Below are 20604 nucleotides of genomic sequence, written 5' to 3'. Positions count from 1 at the left end.
ACACACACACACACACACACACACGAGAGAGAGAGAGAGAGAGAGATCTATAGAGAGGTCTCTTATCTCACTAAATCTCAGTGGGCCAAACTCACTGAGAGTATAAGCTCTCAAAACCATGCTGGATGTCCCTAGTAGCAGGATCAGTTAAACCCTCAGTTATGAAGTACTTTAAAGTGCAAACCCAAAAGTAGGAGCAGTAATTAAGAAATCAGGCCTGCCTGTAATAGGCAAGAAGTCCACTTAGTTAGAGGCTCTCTGAAGAAAATCCTGTTTGTAGAGTTTCCAGGGCTTTCTACTTCTCTGGCAGAGCAGTAGAAAAAACATCACCTGCTATCATAGGTGTGAATTGTTCTGGGGACACTATTGCCTTTGAGGGAGCAGGAGTAGGTAATATTATGCCCCTCCTCTACCAATTTTCCTAAGTGAAGAAACTCAAGCTCTGAATGCTTGCAGCCTCCAGTGTTCAAATTACATGGAAGACGTTGAGACAGCCAGAGATACATTGATCTAGTAACCTTTGTATTTTACACCAGTGGGGGGGGGGGGGGTTGCCTCTTGACAACACCAGGGGTAGAATATCCAAGAAAAATAAGCATCTTCTCTGTCTCAGTGTCGTTCTGGTACTTCAACTTTATACCACTATATTTTTTATAATTTGTGCATAAACGGTTAATCAATCATTCTGAAAGGACGCCTCTCTTTAAAATGGAATAATCCATATGCCTCCTACTCAACTCACCTTATTTCATACCAACTCACCTTATTTCATACCACAAGCAGCATATCGTAAATAGATACAATGACTGTAGACTCTGACATGGTTATTTAGACTGCAGTAACTTAACTGCATATGAAAAAATTAAATGAACACAAATGCAGGGCTGGCTTTGGTAGATCACACCTAATGTGTGTGACATATAGTATTACTCTGCAATTCAGCTCCAACCAGCAGGTGTATAAGTGATTTACTTCTGGCTTAAATACAGCTTTCCTTTTAAAAGACAGGATTATAAAAATAAAACAATAGGGAGTTTCTTTCTACACGTATAAATAAAATATTTTGTTAGAACCAGAAGAATTTATGACATGGCAGCCTATTTGACATAAAATGTAGATGTTTTGTCATTTATTTTCTACTGATTTTAAAAGAGCATAGTTTTACAGTTCTGACTTACTTGTGAAGCCTCACTGACATCCATAGAACAATTTCTTTGAGTATGGAATCGATGAAATGGAGGAATGAGCTCTAAGTAAACTACATCCGGAAAATCAAGAGTATACCAATCTTTTCAAAAGCTAGGCATTAAAAAAAACCCAACGTTCTCCTAACCATTCTACTTCGAGACACTCATCTCTTTCAAGGGGAAATTTCTTTCCCACATTATATGGTATAAAAAGTTCCTCTCAGCGATCAGGTTTTTATCACGCTCTAGAATCAGAATCACTAACTTGTCCCATTAAAAGAGATCGCACCATTTTTTATGTGAGAACAAAAATCTGTCTCATTTTGCTATTTCCAGCAAAGCTTCCTATTTCACAGAAAGTTCAAACTTTGACCCAAGTATTGAATTCCTGATAGAAGCTCAGAGCATCTTTCTTTTCTGAATAAACCGTTTATAAATATAGCCCTGGACTGAAGTCTAAGGTTTCAAATAGCTGTCTATATGAAAGGGCACATTGTAATGCATTTGCTAATATTTTCACTGTTTTAAAACCCTGAGTATGTTTTTAAAAAATGAGGTATTTTGTGTTTGAGGCCATGATCTTCCTTTCCACTGGAGCCTTGCCTAATGTGTATTGAAAGAAATGCAAATTCTAATTGACTGCCATTTAGAGCATGAGTGCTGACATATATTTACCTATGAGCTTTCTTGTATTATAAAATGTTATAAGGATGATTTAAGCAAGCAGCCATATAAAAATAAAAATATACAGCATATGGAAGAAAAGGTAAGATGACAGTAATGAAGATACAATAGAAACTAGGAATTGTAGAACAACTGATAAGGAAAGGAAATATATGGAAGAAATATATGGCCAGTAGACCTAAAATCAGTTAGAAGGATCTTTTATGTGCATTATGCACAAAAGGAATCCTACCAGTACAGTTGATTCATTGCTGGTAGAAATGGCAAAAAATGTCTAAAATAGAAAAGGGAGAAGAGTTCAAAATACATTTCCTTTCTGTATCGAGATATTGGCCAAGTACTATAGAAATTCACCATTATATATAATTTTTTACTTCAACAGTAATTAAGGAAAATGTTAAACAGCAGCTATGAAACTTGGACATTTTAAAAAAAACAAGTCTGCTAAACCAAACGGAACAGCTGACAACCAACATCCAGGAAAAAGCCAATCTGCTTAATGATTACTTTGTGTTGGTTTTTCACCAGCGCAAAGGGACCACCCTACCTAACATGATGCGGGATGACCAGGGTGAGAGTACATATATGCCCACCATTGGTACAGATCTTGTGAGGGAGCACCTCGAGAGGCTGGATACCCATAAATCAGCTTGTCTGGACAGACTGCACCCAGAAGTACTAAAGGAACTGGCAGACATCATAGCATGGCCACAAGCAAGGATATTCGAGAACTCATGGCACTCAGGCAAAGTACCTGAAGATTGGAATACTGCACGATCAAAGGGCAAGAGAAGAGGCCTTATGAAAAGAAGCTGCAAGCCATGGGACACTTCAGCCTGGAGAAGCGCAGGCTCAGGGGTGACTTGGTGGCAGCCTGTAAGTACATAAGGGGTGTGCATCAGAATCTGGGGGAACGCCTGCTCACCAGAGCACCGCAAGGGATGACAAGGTCTAACAGTCACAAACTCCTGCAAGACCGTTTTAGGCTGGACATAAGGAAAAACTTCTTTACTGTCCGAGCCACCAAGGCCTGAAATAGACTCCCCCAGAGGTGGTGCAAGCACCTACTCTGGACTCTTTTACGAAACATTTGGATGCCTATCTTGCTGGGATCCTTTGACCCTAGCTGACTTCCTGCCCTTTGGGCAGGGGGCTGGACCCAATGATCTTCCAAGGTGCCTTCCAGCTCTAATGTCTAAGAAATCTATAAAATCTATGAAACTGGCATCCAAGAGTTTTAAAAGAGCTCACCAAGGAACTACTAAGATTGATAATGTTGCTTTTTCAGTAAGTCTTTGAATGCTGTAGAAGTTACAGAAGACCTAAAGAAAGCTGATATTGTACCAACATTTTAAAAAGGTAAATGGGATGACTTGAGTAATTATATGCATGCTAGCCTGACACTGATCCTAAGTAAAATAATGGAATGGGTGACACAGAGCTGAGGTTCATAGACAGTTAAAGGAAGGAAATATAATTAATGCCAATCAACACAGGATCATGGATAATAGAGCTTGTCAAACTAACTCGGTATTTTTTGAGATTACATGTTTGGTTGATAATGGTAGCAATACTGTTCTAATACTCTTACACCTCGGTAAAAAACTGACTAGTTACCACAAGAAACTTTAAGAAACTAGAACAACGTAAAAATAATATGACATATATTAAATGGATGAAAAACTGGTGATTTTAAATGTGAGGGTCTTGCAGAACAGGTCCTAATCCCATGCTAATTAAAAGGCCTAGAATAAAAGACTAAAAAGCTTAGAGGAGTAAAAGATGAAGAAGAAATATCCCTAATACATAGTGATCTGGATTGCTTAGTAAACTGTGCACAGAAAACCATATGCATTTTAAAACAAAAATGTAATAACACATCTAGGAATAAAGGATGTAAGTCATGCTGATAGAATGGGGAACTATATTCTGTAGAGCAGAAACTCTGAAAAGATCTGTAGATAATCAGCTGAAGACAAGCTCCCAATTTGACCCTCTAGTCAGAAGGCTTAATGCTGTTCTTCATTATTTAAACAGAGGAACAGTAAGTAGCAACTGGGAGATTAAATTATCTCTGTATTTGACACTGGTGCGACTTCTGTGGGATTATGTGGTATAGTTCTGGGGTACATACTTCAAGAAAAGTGTTCATAAATTAGAAAATGTTCAACAAAAAGCAATGAAAATGATTTAAAGATTGAAAAAATCCCCAATAGTTAAGTATCTCAATCTGTTCAGCTTAATGATAAGAGTGGTATGAGGTGATTTGATGGCAGTCTGCAAGTACTCATATCAGGAGAAGAAATTTGATAGTAAAAGGGTCTTCAGTCTATCAGATGAAGATTTAACCAAGTCCAACAGCTGAAAGTTAGGACAAGTCAAACTAGAAGTAATGTGAAGTTTTTTAACACTGAAGTTAGCTGTTAGCACAATTTACCAGGAGTTGTGATGGGTTCTCTCCTTCATGGCACTTTTAAGTCAAGAATGGATGTTTCTCTAAAAGACAACATGCTACCTCTGAGTGGTTAACATGCCACCCCCAGGCTCCTGCCTGGTCACTGCTCCTTGCATTGCTCCTGCTGCTACAGCTGCCAGGGTCTCCAGGCTCCCAACCCTCCTCCAGCTTCTGATTGCCACCCCAGTCCGAGGGGCAGAGCAGTGCAGTGGAAGGTCCCCAGATGGGGTTCCAGGCTGCCTAGGCTGCACACGTGGCCAAGGAGAAAAGCCAGGCTGCCAGGACTATCCACACAGCTGAGAGAAGATCCAGGCAGCCCATGCAGCAGGGAGAGGAGCTGTGTGGGTGATGAAAGGAGGGCTGAACTGTCTGCACAGCGGAAGGGGACTGCAGAAGGGCTCCCCCTGCTGTGTGTGGCCCATGCTGCACAGACCTTGGTGTCTGTGTCCTGCAGGCCATGTGGACCCTTGACACCCAGAAGTTGGACAGCCCTGTTCTAGTTCAAACAGAAATACATTCAGAAACAACTTTTGTCCTATCCTTATACAGAAGGTCAGACTAGACAATTATAATAGATTTATAATCTATGAATCCCTGAACCAAACTCATTGGCCTAGATTCTCCCAGCCCTCTTGCACTTTCCTGTCCTTAGCCAGCCAGGTTCAACACCGTACATTAGATCAGCCTGAGGGATGGTCTACCTTGTGCTTGCTGCTATCATCCCCAGAGAGTCAACAGGGAAGCCAAGACACAGAGAAGCTTAGAAGAGAATACGTTAGGAGTATGTTTGCTGCCTATGCCCAATTATGATTACTCCAAATTTAGGTACCCAGTAGTATGCAAAAAAAATATCAAATCACACAAGAAAATCTGGGGCTATATGTGCTGTGGTGATGCAAAGACATTTAGAAGGGGGAAAAACAAAAGGCAAAATAAAGCTGAACAGTTTATTTGAATACCATCTTAAAATAAATTAAGGTGTGCCAGGAGCAAGTTTTCAGCCAAGGAGAAAATGTAAGGTATTAGGCATCCAAAAACTGACTAGCCTCTCTCATGTTCAAGGATTCTAATGGTTTCAGGGCTTTTATTAAAAGAGAAAGGGAGCTAGTCAATTTTGGGGCTGCTATTATTGAAAATGAGGAAGATAGCAGCCATGCAACTGATGAGTCTCTGTCATTTTCAGGGCTTCTAGTAGCAGCCCTTTGGCAGCTACTTCCCCTTTACTCTGTTAAAAAATAATTGCAGTTAATCGCAATCTTGCTCGTACAGTTAAACAAAAGTCAGCAGCCCCGCACCCCACCCTGCAACAGCCCAGAACCCACATGCTCTGGGGCTCCTACTCTGCCACTACCAACAGCACACAGCCCCAGTCCCAACCTCAGACCGCGCCATACCCGCTCTGGACTTGTGCCAGCCACAGCAGACCAGCCAGAACCCGTGTGAAGAGCCCTGACCCCAGCCCACTCTGCACCTGCTCCATACACACCCGCCCATGCTGAGTAGTGACAGAAGCTGCTGCTGTAGGGAATGAGCACCCCCTCTCCCCTCACTGTTGCCCAGCCCTTCTTGCTGCAGTCCACACCCAGGCTGTCATATCGCTCCTCTGCACTACCACCACTGCCCCACCAGGTGGGCCCAGAGGTGGAAGTGATAGCAGCAGAAAGGAGCTGCAGGGCAGCCTGGGTATGGGCTCTGGGCAACTGCAGCAAGGGCTTGGCAGCTGCGAGGAGAAGCTACTTTTCCCTCCTGTTAAGCAGCAGCTTCTGCCCAGTTGCCGTCGCTGCTTCTACTGCTCAGCATGGGTATACAGTCCAGGGCAGGTGCAGGGTGGGCCTGGGTTGGGGCTCTGTGCATGGGTTCCGGCTAGTCCAGAGTTGGTCCGCTCCATCAGGCCAAGTCTGAAGAAGGTACAGGACGGGCCGTATTTTGCCCACCCCAGTCAAAATGGATGTGTGCAATTAATAATCATTACAAAATGTAATGTGTTAATTTGTTTTGCGTTAATTGCGTACGTTAACTGCAATTAACTAACAGCCTTAAAATAAATCAATGAGTACTTAGTTATGAAGCAGTTAGTAGACATGGTTACAGTTACTGTGCAGTTAACCAGAGTATAATTAAGGCACAAAACATTTAGTGAGGCTAGCATTTAACCAACATGTGATAAATGGAGTTTATTACAATGTAAGCAATAGGCAACGAATTGGAACTGGCAATGTATTACGCAGTTAAGCAAATTACGTGGTATGCTTATAGAGTACACTGTAATACAACTATAATTAATAAGAATAATGATTTACAATCCTGTAGGATTTGACAGAAAATTCCGCAACAAGAACTTTTCATTTTATTGCCCATACCTGTATAGTTCTCCACTCCCAAGCATCCCCTATTTCCTCCGAATGTTTAACAAATTCTTCACAATACTGCTTGAATCTATTTTCATCCAAAAAAAAGTTATCTTCAGCACCCAAGTTACGGGACATCTGCAGGGAGAACTAAAGGTTAATACTGGAAAATGGAATGAACACTAAAAATAATTTATTTGAGGTATATGCACAGCTCAAAGAGTAAAATTACCAGTGTTACAATGATGCTGAAAAAAGTCTTAAACTATAACAAATATTTATTCTTTAGGTGTAAGCTCTTTAGGGAAGGGACTATGTTTTCAAATATGACCCCAACCTTGCAAATACAAATGAAAGTGGTTCCAGTGAGACTAAATTGTATAAATCCATGTAAATTCAATAAATTATTAAAGAAGGGGCTTCTCCCCATACAAATAGGGTCTAATCTTACAAAATGCTAAGCACTTCCCAGGAAATAAGGTAAATAAATGCCCAGAACTCTCATTTGCACCAAGTTGCACTCCATTTTGTAGGACAAGGCCAGAAAGGTCAAAATTTAATTTCACTGAAATCAGTTTTAAAACTACTATGATGCCAATAGGATTTTGCTGTAGGAAATGGTTCTCAACCTTCTTAGGCTCAAAACATCTCTTGTTAGGCTCAAAGTACCCCTCAGAAAATGTCAGCTCTGAGCTTGCACTCATTTTTTGAGTGCAGGAAAACGGGTAGATACATGTGCAATTAATTTGAAGCAATAAACTCCAGCGCATGGCAGGGGGGGAGGAAAAGAGGGGTGGACAGGGGGCATGTCAGCCTGGGGCTGCTCTGACCCAGCGCAATGTGTTGCATAGGGGTAGGCTGGCACACAAGGGTGATCCACTTCAGGGATCCCCAACAGGCAGCCCCCAAGCTGAACCACCATCATGCCCCAGACTGCTGGATCATCATCTACATGTGAGTTGCTGCGCACTAAAAAACTACACTGCAGGACTGTATTTGTATTTAAAAGTACTAACCTGTGGTAGAGTTTATAGTTTCCTGAGGCGTAATAGGGCTGCACATGTAGACACTGAAACATTTACTGAGGAGCTAATTGGGCAGCTCCTCAGTAGACGTCTTGTGTAGACATGCCCACAAGAGCAATTTTTCTGTTACAAAGAACTTGGAAAGACCAAAACAGGCTAGACTGGTTTTGACCCTATGGATTTCCATTTGAAATGTCTGGGTTTAATCCTGTGAATTAAGCTTGCACAACTAACTGCAGTAACATTAAATAGCATCCTGCAGCACCCCTGAAATGCTCTCAAGACAGCCCAGGTACCACTGTACCCTAGTTGAGAATCACTTCTATAAGTCATGTTTGAACAAAATTATAAAGAACTGAAGTATCACAGGGTTAATGCAAACCGTGAAAGAAAGCTATACAGCCAGGATCCACCAGCCCAGTACTGCCAGAACACAATATGCTTCAATCACACTCCATTTCCCAAAACTCTCTAATAGGAGTGTTAGGGGAAAGACACAAAAGATAGCTGAGAAGACCTCCCACTTTACAGTCACTCTAAGATACAAAAAGGTTCTGCTAGAAATGTGGCCACCTGTTTTAATGCTTTCTATAGACATCATACAAATATTTAATAATCATTTAGTATTTTGGGTCTGTACAAGAAATGGGAACAGAGGGCTACAGTTTCTCATAGAAAGCTCTTGTCATTTTGCAGGATCCAATCCTAAATCACTAATTCTTCCCTTCTCAGAACCAAACCTCTATTAGACAACATATTATTTGGATGTGGGGATAGTGAAGAGAGAAAGAACAGATGCTATAAACAGGCCACCGATTCCCAAATTTCCCAGTCCAGATGATCAACTGCAAAGTGGCAGTAAGTACATACTGTGCACAGAAAAATATTCTATAGTTCTCACATACGTTTTAAATAGAACTATATATTTTAGTAAATTTGCAGATGTAAAGATATAACAAAGCTACTGGCAATGTAACAGCAAGCCCTTCTCTATTTATTTAAAACCAACCAAGCTAAAATAACTGGCCCAAAGCACATTCAGATGCAGAGTATGAGTGTGTATGGATGAGTGTGTATGGATACAAAGGAAGTACTGAACTATTTCTCTACATTATGGCAAAGCTTGAGCTCCTAAAGCTGCCACCTCTCCAGTTAACCCACCCTTGCTTTATAGCCTCCCTTAATCTCCTTCTCTCTCCACAACAAGCAACCTGAGGCTCTCCCTCCTGCCCTGACCTCTGTGGCACCACTTGAGAGCAGAAATGGGCACCAGTGCAACCGAGGAGGCATCACACATACTACCACTGGCAGTGCTCAAGCTTTGGGCCCTATGGGCCAGAGCCCTACAAGCCACAGAACCTGCACCACTTGCTCCCTGCCCCCTGTACTGGGATTGGACCCCTGGAGCCTGTCACCACCCACTGCCCTCCCCCTGCACCAGGATTGGAGACACCCCGGGTCCCTTGGAAAATGCCAGTTCTGGATTTTCACTTGTTTTTTGACAAGAGAAAAATAACAGAGCAAGTCTCCTGTTGTGAAGCCCTCAGCAAGATGGCAGCAGTCAAGAGCTGGGCAGGCTGGGGGTGGTCCTTATGGCTTCCTAACTCCATCCCTGGGGGTAGCCTGTGACATGAACGACACGTGCCCCCTGAGGCTGGGGGGTACAATGACCACCCACAGGCAGTGTCAGCAGCACAGGCAAGCGGGGACCGTCTGCAGGCGGCTGTAGTGCTATTGATGGCAAGGGTGGATGAAGCAGAGACCCAGGCGGCTGCAGCGGGTGTGGGCAGCAAGGTGGGGTGGCAAGTGGCAACTGCCCAGATGCCAGCAGCAGTGACCAATCCTGGGGGGGTATGTGCCCCCTGTGCCCCATTTATGTCGTCTATGGCCTGTGACACACGTCTGCCCACCCAGCAGCACCTGGCAGCTTGGGGGCTGAGAATCAGGTGGCCAGGACACAGGACACGTGTGCTTGGGAGGCAGGGGTGGGCGGTGCCACAGGAAATGCCAACGGGGGGAGAGTGGGGGCTCTCCCACGGGCCCCGCAGACACAGCCTCAGTCAGATCAGGAGGCTCCCCTCCCCCGCGGCAGAGGCGGAGGGAGAAGACGTTATTTCCGCGGGCTGAGCGCGCCCCCAGGCAGGGCAGCGCGTGGGGGAGGGGCGGACTGGGGCCCCGGTGCCTCCCGGGGTGCTCGCAGCAGCAGGAGCCGCGTCTCCCGGACCAGCCTCTCAGCCCCGCGCCCCGCCCGCCCGGTCCAGGACGCAGCAGAGCCATTGCTCTTCCTCACGCAGCGCATGCCGCCTTCCTGTCTCTGCCCTCACCTCCAGTCAGTCTCCACTGGTGACACGCTGTGGCCCCACCCTGCTCCCCACCCCCTTCCCGGCCGGCTGTCTCAGTGCGCATGCGCCCGCAGTGGCTGTTCTCCCCAGCGCTACCGGGGCGGGGCGCGTGCGTATGCGCCGCTGGGATCCGGGCAAGCAAGCGCGCTGCTGCGGCTGGAAGTGGGACAAGTGTGAGGGTGGTGGCATCGCCTCCGGCCTCCCTCGATAGTCACCCGCTCATGGCAGGACCCTTCCCTGGGGAGTCAGCGACGGTGGTAGCAGGGCCTCGTTAGGTGATCATACCAAGAGCCATTCATCATTTCTGTATCTTTCAGGATATCTTTTGTTTCCTGTCAGGGTGAAGAGCATCCGAAGCACAAAAAGGGCACCTGCCTATATATAAAATCTGTTCTTTTGGTAGCCCACTGTCCTGAAAAGAGCCCTGCAAGGCTGAGCCAGAGCCCCCTAAAGCACAGGGTGCTCTTTCCATTGACTGATGTAGTCTTTTGATCCAACTGTCAGTGTTATTTTCAGGCTGGTGAGAGTATTAAAGGAGCACATTTAATATAAATGCAGAACTCTGACTTGTTGCTTGGATGCATTGCCTATTTTGAAATGATTTAGCTGGGGTTTTTTGCTGCGTGCTTCAGGCCCTTTGGTCCTTGAAAAATCATTTTAGAAACTACAAGCCTATTAAAACCAAATGTTTCTTTACAGTAGGGTCTTGTCTTAAGGTGGTTAAGCCACACAAGTAGTGTATACAACATTTTATTAGGTTTAAGAAGAATATAAAATGTCAGATATATCAATGTATCCTAGGCTAATATCATTTCAAGGAGTTTTATGACCATTACAGTTAAGTATGCAGAGTGAGGAGTTGTTTCATAAGCGCTGGAAAGTCTTTTGCTCATTGTAGGTCTAAAATATGCAAATAAAGCTCTGCTCTAGTTAGTTATATTATAAAGTTTTCCAAATGCGCTGTTTGTGATTTGGTTGTAATTTCCTGGGTGTGGACACCTGACCAAGGCAAAGCTATTCTGTTAAATAGTCTTGACCTTAAGCATTCAACCAGCAATACTTCATTGTTCTTAAGATTCTGTTTTCTAAACTTAAATTTTTGCCAGCCTAGCTCTTCACATATACTGCTTTAGATTCAAATATAAAATTTCCCAGGTATTTCTAAAAACAAAAGATTCTGCAGAAGTTTCTCCATTAGTTCTATAGAAATAAAGTTTTATTAAAGTAAAGTTATTATTTTGGGAGAACGAGTAAGGCTACGTGTCCTGCTAGATGTGCTGTGAATACATCATTACGTTGACCAAATGTAATATTTGTTTCTTTTCAAAAGGGAGTTTACTTACTAGGTCAGAGTTAAGGCTAGGTTGTAATAAAGTATGCAATATTTTATTCATGGTAAAAATTATTTGCTTACAATGTCCCTAATTATTGATTTCTTTGCTTTTAAGTGCTTGGGTTCTGAAAAATTGATAAATAAATACAATGTTATCACTCAGCAACATTAACTGATCTTTAAATTAAGCTCCTAGTTTCTGCAATATATTACGAAAGCCATTTTTGCTAAGAAGAAATGACTTTGTTTTAAAAAATAACATAGTGAAGTGGAGTGAGCACCAACTTGAAAGCCAGAACTCTTAAATTCTAATCCTAACTCTGCTGCTGTCTTGCTGGGTTGTCTTAGGCAAGACACACAGACCTAAAAATACCTTCTTTAAAAAGTGGCTGGCATCATTAAGGCAGTAGAAGTTTTACCAATTACTTCAGTGAACGTAGCATCAAACCTTAATTTTGGCAGTCATAGTCCAGAAACAAAATGGAACATTCTTATATCTAGACGCTGGTGACTTCATGTGCAGCACCTCTGAAGATCAAGAACCTCTAATATTGGGGAATTCAACATTTGAGACCATTTTTGCAAATATAGGCTTCAGCTTCACTGTATCCCAGTCTGTAAAACTAAGATAATACAATGTAACTGCCTGACAGAGTTGGTATGAGAATCAGTTGGTTAGCATTTCTGCTGTGTACAGTGCTGAACATGCACAAAGCTATATAATTATCACTAAAAGTATTACACAATTTATTTTGTAACCTCCTTCTGGACTTACTTCTGTACTCATGGTGAGCCTACCTAACCACCTATGTCATATATGAAAATGAGATCTCTGTAATGTGTCACAATTTACAAAAAACGTTAACACAACAGGCTAACAATATTTGGAAATGCTACATGAAATGCAATATGGTTCTGTAGATAGGCCCTGTACCAGGACCTATTAAAGATAATTCTGAAACTGGCACTTTACCCTTATAAGCCTCTGTTCCTCCCTCCACCCGTTGCATATAGATTGTAAACTCTCCAAAGAAGAGCTGTATCTAGATTTTTACAGTGCCTGTCAAAATGGGGCACTGATCTAAATTAGAGCACTTAGCTGCCACTGAAATAAAAATAAATAAATAATAGCACATTACCTAGGTTTGTGTTATCCTTTGTATACAGATATTTCCTGACCGTGAAATATATTATTAATGGAAGCTCCATTGGTTAGGACTTTTAAGATTAGACTGGACAAATCTTTCAAAGAACAATCCTGCATCAACAGAGATGAACAGAATGATCTAAGGAGGTCTCTTCCATCTCTGAGTTTCATTATTCAAGCTAAAGAAAAATGTCCTCCATGAACATACTAATCCATCTAGTAAATCTAAGCAACTGTATCACAGTAAAGCTCTCCAATACAATAACGTTACAGTTTTAGAATTGATGGAATCAACATTAACAAACTCAATTTCACAAATTGCTTTTAACATGATTCAAACCCTGAGCAATTCACAGTGGTTTCCAGTGCTATTTTAGCCACTTTGGGTTTTTAGTTACTTTTGGTTTCTTATGCTAAGAACTGTTGCTAAAGAAAATGAATGACAATTTACCATTGCCAGTAACTGCTTCAATAACTGCTTCAGCATTTCAAAAGAGCTGTATACAACAATGGAATATTTCCAGGGAAGCTGTAACAGGGAACTTGAACCCTGTTAACAGGCAGAGAAGGAAGAAGAAAGGAGGAATAGAGGGAGTAGATAACTGCCAGAGAAAGAAGGTGGCAGCTCCCTTTAAAAGACTTCAGAGAAGTATGGGGGTGGAGGGGGGAGGCTGCTAATTAAGAAAAGAAGCACTCCTGGGGGTGAGGCATGATTAGGAGATAGAAGGCAGGTGGCTGAGCTTTCAAAAGGGAAGCCAAAAGCTGCAAAGGGAGAGGATACAAGCCACCTGGCTCAGGTAGGAAGCATGGGACAAGGTGGTTCTGTGTATTCCAGGTTTCTAAAACCCCAGGAGGACTGGCCCTGGCCTTGCCAATGGGGATGACCTACCACATGGGAGAAGAGAGCAGCGACAGGCTGGTGCAGTTGCATCAGGTAGACCCTGAGGCATTGCCATGGGTGACTGGTGCCTCCTGAGTCTGGGCAGGCACCAGCAGCAGATCACCAGCTGGGGAATAGGGGGTCTCCAGTGGCCGATCACCAACCTCGGAAGTGCCAGCAGCAAAAACCAGAAGTGCCACCGGTGCTTCACTTAGCACCCCCACTCCCCAGCCAGCACCAATCTCAAGGGGGCACCAGCCAGCACTTCTCACAGTGCCCCCACTTCCTGGCCAGTGAGAGCCAATCTCAGGGGGGGCACATGCCCCCCTACGCATCACCGATGGGTGCTGCTGTGCAGTGAGAGCTCTGTGAACAGCAGGGAAGATAGCAAGGCAGAATGAAAAAAACTATTAAAGAGATGGGACTCCCTTTCAGCCTGTTTGACTAACTGTTGAACCCTGGGTGGGGGTAGGACAAAATATGGGGGGCAGTTGCCTGTGTTTCAGTTGACGTCCTGGGTTATTAAATTTGTGAATAGTGACTTTGGGACTGAAAAGGCTGGATCCTGAAGGCAGAAGCCTGAACCCACAGCACAGTTATAACACAGAAACTGACTTGTGGGTGTCACGCTCAAGCTTTAAAGGTGGAAAGACCCTGTACAGGCACGTCTCTAATTCAAGAATTCTCAATTGCCATCAAGTCGTGGCAGGTGTGAACCTCAAGGCAGTGCAGGATTCGGGGTGGACAAAAAGGTGATTCCTCTTAAGTTCCAGGGCCCAGATACTACATTATGAGAAGTAACAAAAAGGGGAGCAATTACAGTGGTGCCAGGAATCAGTGAGGTCAACTGTGAAAATCACAGCAAACGAAAGACCCAGAAAAGAACCCTAGGGATGACAAAAAAGAAAATGGACTTGGAAAAGTTTTTTAAATTGCCAACCCAGCAACAAGAGGCCAACCAGCAAGTACAGAACTTGGTAGCATAATTGGTACAGACTCAGCAGAAGCTGGCAGAACAACAGGGACTCTTGTTCACATGACAATAGATGATGTTTGAAAAATATTCGGTATCCACCGAACAACAGTCGGATGGGGGAAGGAAGGTAAAAGCCAGCCTGCAAGGATTTGTGCCTCCCAAAGTGACTAAAGAAGATGATTTAGAAACATTCTTAGAGATTCTAGAGAGGTCAGCTAAGACAGCTGGATGACAGAAGGCAACCTGGGCTGCCCAACTGGGCCCCCTGTTGATAGGAGAGTGACAAATACTGGGCACTCCAAAAAAAAAGCCATGCAATATCAGAAGGTAAAGGAGGCAGTGTTACACTACTTTGACATATCGCTGGAGTACCACAGACAGAAGTTTCAGGACTGCAAGGGAAAAGCAATGTTCTAGGCTTGTCAGAGGGGACAGGTATTACAGGATATCACGTGCAAGTGGTGGAGTCCGCAGAAAAACACGAAAGAGGAAATCATACTTGAGCAATTCATACGGCACCTGGAACGAGATGCATGGGACTAGGTATCCCAACACAGCCCCTCAACAGTGGAAGTGGCAGGTTGAGGCTTTTGAGGAGGTTAGGGACCTAGCTAAGAAACAAAGGTAGCAATGGGAAAAAAGAAGCAAGGCCCAGGCACCCAAAAATATAGAGGAAGCTAAGAAAAAGAACTGGACCCCGAAGAGGAGTTTGAATAGATGCTATCAGTGTGGCTGCCTATGCCCATTCCTGCCCAGAACAAGAAGAGGGAAGACCACACATCTGGGAAAGCACTATGCTACAGTAAAGGGAAGGGGGATTAGACTCAGAAGAAGAGAAAATGTACTGCAGTTACATGGAACTAAAAAGGGGAAAATGTACCCAGCATAAGCAGAATAGTGTCAGGCCCATCATCAAATTGAGATGGAAGGGCAGAAGGCTAGAACAGTAGTAGCCTCTGAATTTACCCAGACAGTGGTGGAAACACATCTACTATGGGGAACAGGCCTAAAGATAATAGACAGACACAACCTCATGTGTTTAAATGGGGAAACATTTCCATATGTTCGGGTGTGGATCACCCTAAAAGTAAGGAGCCATGGTCACATGATTATTTTAGCTTATGTTGCTCAAAGACTCACATACCCAATGATTTTAGGATGTGACCATCCCCAGTTTTAAGAAGTAATACAAAGGGTGACCCAGGGTAAAGCATCTTCAAGAAAGGGAGGCGAGTGGATCCGGCTAACTACAGGCCCATCAGCCTGACCACAATCCCAGGAAAAATCCTCCAAAAATTTCTCAAGTGCACATGCGATAAGCTAGCAGAAGGTAAAATTCTGAACAGCCACCACAGTTTTGTTGCAGGTAGGTTATGTCTGACTAACCCCATCTCCTTCTACAACCAGGTTACTCACCACCTGGATAAGGGAGATGAGGTCGACGTCATTTACTTGCACTTTAGGAAGGCCTTTGACTTGGTGTCCCATGAGGCTCTCAAGGTGAAACTAGGGGACTATGGGCTCAACAATTCAACAGTCACACGGATGGGAAACTTGCTGCAGGACTGGACCCAGAGAGTACTAATAGACGGATCTGTGTTGACCTGGTGGAAGATAGCCAGTGGAGTCCCCCAGGGTTCAATACCTGAACCACTGCTTTACAACATCTTCATCAATCTGAATGTAGGGGTGAAAAGAACACTGGCAAAGTTCGCTGATGACACTAAGCTCTGGGGAAGTGCGACCACGCATCAGGGTAGGCTGACGATTCAGATGGACCTAGAGAGATTAGTTAGATGGGCGGACCAGAACCAGATGCATTTCAACACTGAGAAATGTAAAGTGTTCTATCTGGGTTGGAAAAATCCACAACACATTTACAGGCTAGGTGATGCTACGCTAGCTAGCACCATGTCCGAAAGAGACCTGGGGGTCATAATTGACTATAAAATAAATATGAGACACCAGTGTGATGCTCCAGTTGGAAGAACAAACTACACTGGCATGCATCAACCAATGCATCTCAAGCAAAACTAAGGAAGTTATTCTTCCATTCTGCTCAGCATTGCTGAGGCCACAGCTGGAGTACTGCGTCCAGTGCTGGGCATCACCCTTCAAGAAGGATGTGGAAAAGCTTGAGAGAGTCCAGAGAGGAGCCACTCACATCATTAGAGGCCTGAAGAGCAAGCCATACGAGGAAAGGATGACATATGGGACTATTCACCCTAGAAAAGAGATGACTGCAGGGGGATTTGGTGGCAACTTAAAAATATATCATGGGAGAACACCAGGAGCTAGGTGAACAATTATTCACCAAAGTGCCCCAGGGGAAAACCAGAAGCAACAGTCATAAACTCCTAGAAGAAGGTTTCAGACTGGATACAAGGAAAAACGTCATGGTTTGTGTGACCAGACTCTGGAATAGACTCCCAGTGGTGGTGATGCAGGTACCTATCCTGGAGATCTTCAGAAAGGCACTGGACACGCACCTTGCTGGGGTTATTTGACTTCAGCAGTCTCTCCTGCTTAGAGCAGGGGGGCTGGACCTGATGATCTCACAAGGTCCCTGCCAGCCCTAAATTTCTGTGAATGTCAGAAGCAAAAGGTGTCCTGAGTAAACACATGGAGTAAGACCAGCACTAGCACCAGTTGTGAAATACTAACTAGCACCACTAAGCCAGCTCCTCATTAGTCTGTGATGAACTAGATTTTTGCCAAAATATCCTGTGTTCTCCCATTCAGTTCAAGCTCAGTTTTGGCTGAAAACACAAGCAATTGGAATATCAGCTAAGAATATTAGTCAGAGAAACCCTGGAACCTCCCATGGCAGAGACACCCTTGGAGAAGATGGACATGAGCACAGTCCTGGAAGAGGGAGACTTCCAACTAGAACAAACCAGAGAAGAGGGGTTTAAGCATGCTTTTGGGGAACACCTGACTCGGGACAACAGAGAGGTCCTCTCCCCAAAGTTGATTAAAACAACACCATGGTTTGAGGTAAAAAAAATGAAATGCTTTGTTTTGTGGAAAAAGGGAAAGTAGGCAGAGAGGAGATAGAAGAGAGAGGGGGCATTGGCTTCTTCAGGAGACTTCAGAGAAGGTTGGAGCAGGCTGTTGCTAATTAAGAGAAGCACTTCTGGTGGGAGCGGGAGTTGGTAGGAGAGAGAAGGCAGCCAGCTGAGATTTAAGAAGGGAAGTCAGAAGCAGTAAAGGGAGAGAGTATGAGCTGACTGGCTCAGGGAAGAAGCCTGGGAGATTGGCGTGGGGCAAGGCAGCTCCATGTATTCCAGGTTCCTGAAACCCTAAGAAGACTGGCCTTGCCAACAGGGACAACACACCATATGGGAGAAAAGAGCAGTGACTGGTCAAAGGACATGGTCACATCAAGTAGACCTGGGGTGGGCAATTATTTAGGGTTGAAGGCCGCTAAGGGACTTTTGGTGAGCTGCCATGGACCAGGTCAGCACCCTCCCCCCGCCCCGACAACTCCCTAAGTGGCTTTGTTTCACACTCAGCCAGGCAGCCAGGATAGGACTATGAGCAGGTGGGGAGCAGCATCCTGGCATCCAGAAACAGGACTCATGGGTGGGCAGGGCCGAGTGGGGCCTGGGTTTGCAGAGCCATGACAGCATGGGGCAAGGGCAGAGCTACAATCTGCTCCCTGCATGCCCCTGTGATGGGCACCAGTACCACAGGCAAGGGTATGTGGGGAGTGCATTGAGGCTCTGCCCTGGATCCTGACTCCACACTTTCCCCACCCCACAATCCCAGGGTCTCCATGGAGACTGGCCAGGACTCATGCAGGCAGGGCACATAGCCAGGCAGATGGGATGGGGCTGTGGGCAGGTGGGGAGCTGTCAGGGAGCAGGATGGATGGGATCTTGGAACGGTGACAGCGAGGGGCAGGGCCTGAGGCAGAGCTGTGACCCACTCCCCGTACACCCTTCCTGTGGAACTAGCACCTATCGCAGGGATGTGCGGGCAGATTATGGCTCTGCCCCAGGCCCCAGACCTGCACTGTCACCACCCCTCAATCCCACCCCATGATGAAAGCCCCATCCACCCATCCTGTTCTCAGATGCTGCTCCCTGCCTGCCCGCAGCCCCACCCCAGCCGTATGCCATACCCACATGGGTTTTACATCCAGTGGTGGGTGTAAGGCGAACGGGCTGGGGTGTCTGGGCAGTGGGGATGGATCTGACAGCTGCAGCAGTGGCAGCCAGAAGGAGTTGCTGCCACTGGAGCTACTGGGAAGCAAATCTGGCCACCACACTGCCCTAGCCCCTCTGTGCATCCGAGGGCAGCAGGACTGGCCACATGTACCACAGCCTGAGCCATCCCCCATGCCTGGGCCGGGTGGGACTGAGGGACGAATTCCCTTGGTGGGCTGGATCTGGCCAACAGGCCATATTTTGCCCATCCTTGAGGTAGACCCTGAGGCATTGCTGTGCAGTAAGAGCACTGTGAGCACAGCATAGGGGAGACCCCACAAGACAGAAACAGCAAGACATAGCGAGAAAGACTGTTAAAGGGATAGGGCTCCCTTTCAGCCAGTATGATGAACTGGTAGGGGTTAGAACAAAATATAGGAGGTAGTCACCTGTGTTTGATTTGATGTCCTGTGTTGTTAAATTTGTGAATAGTGTCTTTTGGTGACTGTAGAAGTGTATGAAGGCTGCTCCCATGTACTGTAATTACAGTGCATCAGAGCAGACTCAATTAATCTAATTAGTGTGCTCCAGCAGCCTCTACATCTTATGTATCAGCAACCCTGCACTTCAAAATGGTGGCTCATTCAACAAGCTTTAGTTAAAGCACCTCCACCCAATTCTGAAGTGCAGGGATGCTGATACACAAGACACTGCAGGCGCTTTAATTAAAGTGTCTCTGAGAGCCACTGTAATTAAAACACCCATCCCTGGAGCACATGTAAAAATTCCCTTTGCTATTGAAAGGGCTGGATCCTGAAGTCAGAAACCTGAACCCAGACCATAGTTGTAACAGGGAGATTGATAGAGACTTGTGGATGCCACACTGAAGCTTTAAAGAAGGAAAGACTCTGTACAGGCACGTCTGTAATTCAAGAATTCTCAGTTACCATAAAGTCATGGCAGGCATGAACCTAGAGGCAGTGCAGGGTAAGAGGTAGATGGAAAGGTGACTCCTTAAGTTCCAGGGCCCAGAGCTGACAGTATGTGAAGTTACAAAAAGAGGAGCAATTATAGAAGCCAAATTCAAATAAGTGCTGTAACCAGACCAGAATGCCCTTATGTAAGTCTCATGGGGCTGTCAGCTGGCACACTTAAAACCAGCCTACCATTTGGGCTATAGAAAACTTCCTTCATTTGTGGAATTTACACACTCACTGAAGTCAATGTACCTTATCTGAAATTAAAAAGGAAGGACTTTCTGTAGTGAACCTTAGCAGCAGTGAAATCGAAGACCACATTCTGTCCTAGCTGAAATCAGTGTCATAAACCCTGTCATGATTTGTTGCTTATTTGAAATATCTCCACTGATTTCTTTTAGGATAAGAGTTTGCACCAATGTCATATAACAAAGGAAAAATAATGTTTACACTACTGCTACTTTGCATTAGTAAACTTCATAGTTGGAATTCATCCATTGGTAAAGCTGTTGTTATTCCAAGGTAGAGTTTCAAATATTGATAAAAGAGCTGCAGTCTTTATCTTTTCTATCTTTACCTCTGCAATCTTTATTCTTGTAATGCTTTTATGAATTAAAGTGTTGTTATCTCCATGTATAGATCAGTGGTGCTCAATTAATGTTGTTGCTGTTCCCCCACTGTTAAGTTTCTGAACTTGTGAGGCACTCTCCAGACCAGATGACATGGCTCCACAGGCCATATCTTGGTCCTCACTGCTATGGATTGTGAAAGTAAGTGGCGTTCCAAAGGCTATAGGGTGAATGAATGTCAGGACAGGGAACCAAGGTTTCTGTTTCTCTAGTCTGTACATATATTACATTGTTTACATACCACCATATGTTTGCCCTTGGGTATTCAATAATTCAAAGAGTAGATTCAAGAGGAAGTGAACCCAAGAGATTAGGAAAAAGTATTTCTTATGGGTATTTCATTCCACGACTACCCAGTCAAGGTTTATTTCATCTTCTAATAACTAGTGTTGGAAACTGGGCTACATAGATCACTGATACAATAAAGCAACTCTTGCTTTCTGATTTTTTTAAAGTAATTTCTCCACAGA

At 44.5% G+C, this 20604-nt stretch overlaps 1 protein-coding gene across 3 annotated transcripts in view; it reads right to left on the bottom strand.

Annotated features, from left to right (window-relative positions):
• ATG10 (autophagy related 10) overlaps positions 1–10082 on the bottom strand; it is a 160576-nt gene extending 150494 nt beyond the window's left edge. For all 3 annotated transcript variants that reach the window (XM_019532317.1, XM_019532318.1, XM_019532316.1), the window contains exons 1-2: positions 10024–10082; positions 6687–6812 (exon numbers count right to left, since the gene is read on the bottom strand). In XM_019532317.1, coding sequence (XP_019387862.1) covers positions 6687–6812 — 126 coding nt within the window. In that variant the 5' untranslated portion in view covers positions 10024–10082. The remainder of the gene's footprint in view (positions 1–6686; positions 6813–10023) is intronic.
• Positions 10083–20604: the final 10522 nt, after the last annotated feature.

Source organism: Crocodylus porosus, unplaced genomic scaffold (genome assembly GCF_001723895.1).
Source record: "Crocodylus porosus isolate Cpor-Errol unplaced genomic scaffold, CroPor_comp1, whole genome shotgun sequence".
Taxonomy (NCBI): Eukaryota; Metazoa; Chordata; order Crocodylia; family Crocodylidae; genus Crocodylus; species Crocodylus porosus.
Note: the sequence above shows the minus strand (reverse complement) of the source record. Positions and strands in the feature narration are given on the sequence as shown.